The sequence below is a fragment of the Aplysia californica genome, unplaced genomic scaffold (assembly GCF_000002075.1).
Source record: "Aplysia californica isolate F4 #8 unplaced genomic scaffold, AplCal3.0 scaffold00080, whole genome shotgun sequence".
Classification (NCBI taxonomy): Eukaryota; Metazoa; Mollusca; class Gastropoda; order Aplysiida; family Aplysiidae; genus Aplysia; species Aplysia californica.
The window spans coordinates 367372-371299 of record NW_004797350.1 but is presented as its reverse complement, the minus strand read 5'-3'; the positions used below and the strand labels follow the sequence as shown (position 1 = coordinate 371299).

Here is a 3928-nt window from a genome sequence, read left to right as displayed (position 1 = left end):
AGTAACGCCGTTTGACCCACACACAGGTAGATTGTTCTGGTCTGTGCATGAGCAGGAGTCGGTGGTGTTGCTTATGTTCCTGGAGTACCAAGAAAGGGGGGGGGGTGGGAGGGGGAGAGGAGAAATAAGTGAGTGATGTAATGGCACATTGAAATTGTCACAGACGGCCACACATTGTCAAATAGAAGAACTGGTTGTCTTAGACAGATGATAGCTTGTACAGTGTCCCTATAATAATATTAATTGAAAAATAAATTGACCTAGGGAAGCTGGAAGCTGGTGTCTCAAGAATGTCGGGGAGAGACAGCAATCAATGTTGACCAGGGAGGAATATCCAATCAGCTGATAACTGGAACGATCAGCAAAAGAACCCTTTCATGGGGCCTGGAGAGAAGGGAGAAGCAACTGTGGCATTGTACCATCTACGATGATGTCAATTCTCCAACAAGTAGCCAAGTAATAGAAAAAATGAATGTCAGCCCAGTCGAAATGTCTAAGATGATCACTCATTATCAGGGATAAAACTGGTTGTCTTTGACAGGCTGATGTTTTGAATACTGAGACAGCGTAGTGAAATCAGGCGCTCATCAAGACAAAGAAATCGAAGAAACCGGCATTTTTCTTGCTGTCGGACAATTTTTTCCTATTTTTATCTGTTAGCTCAACAACTTTCATGTCCTTTTAAAACCCCATTTCTTTGTGTATGTTACGAAATGTGTTTATTAAATGTACGGAAAATGTAACTTTCCTGCTTCCCAGGACACTGAAGCTTTGGGAGTCACCAAACTTTGGCGTCCATTTTCTCGCTAATTTTAACTCTCACACCAGCCGATCCCCACCTCCTTCAATAACAAATAAATCGACTGACATTCACGGTAGACGGGTGTTTTTTTGCTAAATTAATTACAAATGCACAGGCTTTAGGGTGATATTAATAACTCTATATGTCCCAAAATTGACGAGTGCCTGATTCCACCGCGTGGTGACACTTTCACCATCGTTTGACTCACATGTCGGTGAGACCGTAGATGACCTGGTCGTCGCAGGACAGCCAAAACATGAGCAGGTCCAGGCCACAGGTGCTGAAAACCAACACCGCCGTGAGCTTGGCCATACCGGTACGGGACAGGTTGAAACGGGACGAGATGAAACCACCCAGAAAAGTGCCCAGGAAGCTTGTAGTCAGCTGACAGATTCCTAAGAATAAAAAGGGGGTGATTTTAAGGTACACGTAAAGAACAGTATACCCCCCCCCCCTGCCCCGTCTCCCATCTCACATTTGAAAATGCTCGACCTAGTGCGCAACATTCGGGATCACCTTGGAGGTCAGAAGAATAGGCGTAAAACTATGTGTAATACCCAATGCACAATGCCAACTGGATCCATCAGTTGAGCTAAGGCCAATCAGAACTCCCATCATAGATGGAGAAAAAGATACGATTTCGACATATACTGCCGAATTTAAATATATACTTGCAGAATAAAATCTAAATTATGAAACTCTACACTTGTATCCCTTGACCCATCATAACATGAAATTAAATGAGAGCTCTTTCTAATTTAGAATTATCTGTTCACAAACAACCCAGAAGATATCGTTGCACATTCATCCCTCTCTGGAATACATGACTTCATTTCTTGGCGTTAACCATTGCGTCATTTTCGCTAACTGCTATTGATGTAAAAACATGTTTCAATTAATTCATTGAGGGTGCACATTCTGGTAATTCAACAAGGCTTGCAGACGAGAAGTTTTGAGGCACTTAAAAAGTAATAATAATAATAATAATAATAATAATAATAATAATAATAATAATAATAATAAAAACCTTTAAGAAATAGCTAAAGCTTTAAAAGACGGGAACCATCATGTATACCATGAAACTATGTAATTTAGAGTTTTTGATTTTTGTATGATGATTCGTTATTTGCCGCAACATCATTACCTTTGGACTGCTGCTGCTGATTGAACATTATTGTGCCCACTTCGTCCTTAGACTTAACCCCGGAATATGATATGTGCAGAATGCGTTGCAGGGAGTACAAGAGTTAAAAGTCACGTGAGTGGACTTACCCAAAGTGAAACTGATGTCCGCGGATGTCTTATTAAACTGCACTTCCATGTACTTTTGCTCGAAGGTCGAGTACCCTGTGCCGCCAAATCTGGCAATCACAACCTCCATTGTCAGAAGCAGGACAATGGGGTTTTTCACCACACGCCACATTGACTTCGGCATCTCTGGGGAAGGAAAATAAAAACATCGTATACACGACACATGAATTCAGAGAACATACTCACAAATTGAGGCCCATTTCTATGAGACTGACGCAATGTGTTTAGTAGAAAAAGGTGTGTATGACAGTTTTCAATAGTGTATTACGGACACCATTATCATTACGTGTAACTATCACAAACTGAGGACTATTATAGCCTATATTATTATTATTTGTCATTGATATAAATACACAAAATTAATATATGCATGAACACTGTCTAGAGATAATAATTATTAAAACACAAAAAACCCGAAATCAATGGACATAGTAAAGTAAAGTAAAGTTGCTCCCGGATCCGATCCGGACATTGGGGATTGCTTTGTTAGTGAGACAACTTCCTGGGCCTTCAGTATTATGTTGTAGGGTGGCCAGTTCCTTTCCACGTCGCCATTACTTTCTCAACTCGAAGTCAGGTAATCATTACTGCTTGGTGTGCAGGAGGGGGGGGGGGGGGGAAATCAAGTGTTGGCCTAACAAGGGGGGCGAAAAAAATTCGTAACCGAACGGAGGCTCGAACCCGGACTTTCTGCTTCGGAGACCAGCGCACTTACCGTTCCGCCACCGCACCCTCACAAAGTAGGTGTGGTCATTTGTACAATAGACAGAGTTGGTTAGAGACATACTTGTGTCGCATAATGATGAACTCAGGCGTCGGTCCAAATAAGGAAGTCGAAGAAACTGATAGATGGGTATTAGGTTTGTTTCACTCAAACCGAAGATAAATGAACTAGCTCCAAGATGCTATAAAGTAAATTCATATGTCCGAAAAATTATGAGAGCTTGATTTCATCCGGTAGCAACACAATAATGCTGCAAATTCATAGCAATAGTATGTCTTGTTAACTGGCTTCAACCCCCCCTCCCCACCCCCTCCTATACTGTCGTGTCTGTATTCACTCCTCTATCCCCTTCCACTCTATCCTCATCTTTGGATTTGTCTTTCCCTTTCTCATCCTCTCTCTCTCTTCTCTCTCTTGTTTTCCTCTCTCTCTCCCTCTCTCCCCCACCTCTCTCTCTCTCTCTCTCTCTCTCTCTCTCTCTCTCTCTCTCTCTTTCTCTCTCTCTCTCTAATACCACCTACCAAGAAAACCTTTAAAGGAAAACTCTTTGCTCGGCTCTTGTGGCCTATTCTTCACCACAAAACTGCTACGTCGAGCTTCCTCCTGCTTGAAGTCTGTAACCTTCTTTAACTCCTCTTCCTTCTCCTTCTCCCCAGCAAAGGACTCATCGCTATGTTGGATTACTTTAACTTCCATATCTTTTGGTCTTGGTTTTATGACGTGCTTTGGCATCAGCATGACTGGGATAGCCAGGAACACGCACAGGATGCCAATAATGAGACAGCCTAGCCACCAGGCGCCGATGAATCGAGGGTCGCTTGTCGACATGTCTGTAGCTGCATGGACATAACGAAAATAATTATAATAATAATAATGTAGTAATAATAATAATAATAATAATAATAATAATAATAATAATAATAAAAATGATAATAATAACAATATTGATAGTAATAATAATAATAATAATGATAATAATAGCAATGATAATAAAACAATGATAATAACAATGGCAAGATAACCATGACAATAATAATAATAATAATAATAATAATAATAACAATAATAATAATAATAATAATAATAATAAT

The 3928-nt window shown here is 40.4% G+C and overlaps 1 protein-coding gene across 1 annotated transcript in view; it reads right to left on the bottom strand.

Moving 5' to 3' along the window:
- Nucleotides 1-3928, bottom strand: part of LOC101849601 (solute carrier organic anion transporter family member 1B3) — a gene marked incomplete in the record, with an annotated part of 18536 nt that overhangs the window by 4346 nt on the left and 10262 nt on the right. Inside the window, 4 exon segments of the mRNA XM_013080271.1 lie at nt 1-79; nt 1011-1197; nt 2075-2239; nt 3359-3673. Of these exon segments, the coding sequence (XP_012935725.1) occupies nt 1-79; nt 1011-1197; nt 2075-2239; nt 3359-3673 (746 nt within the window).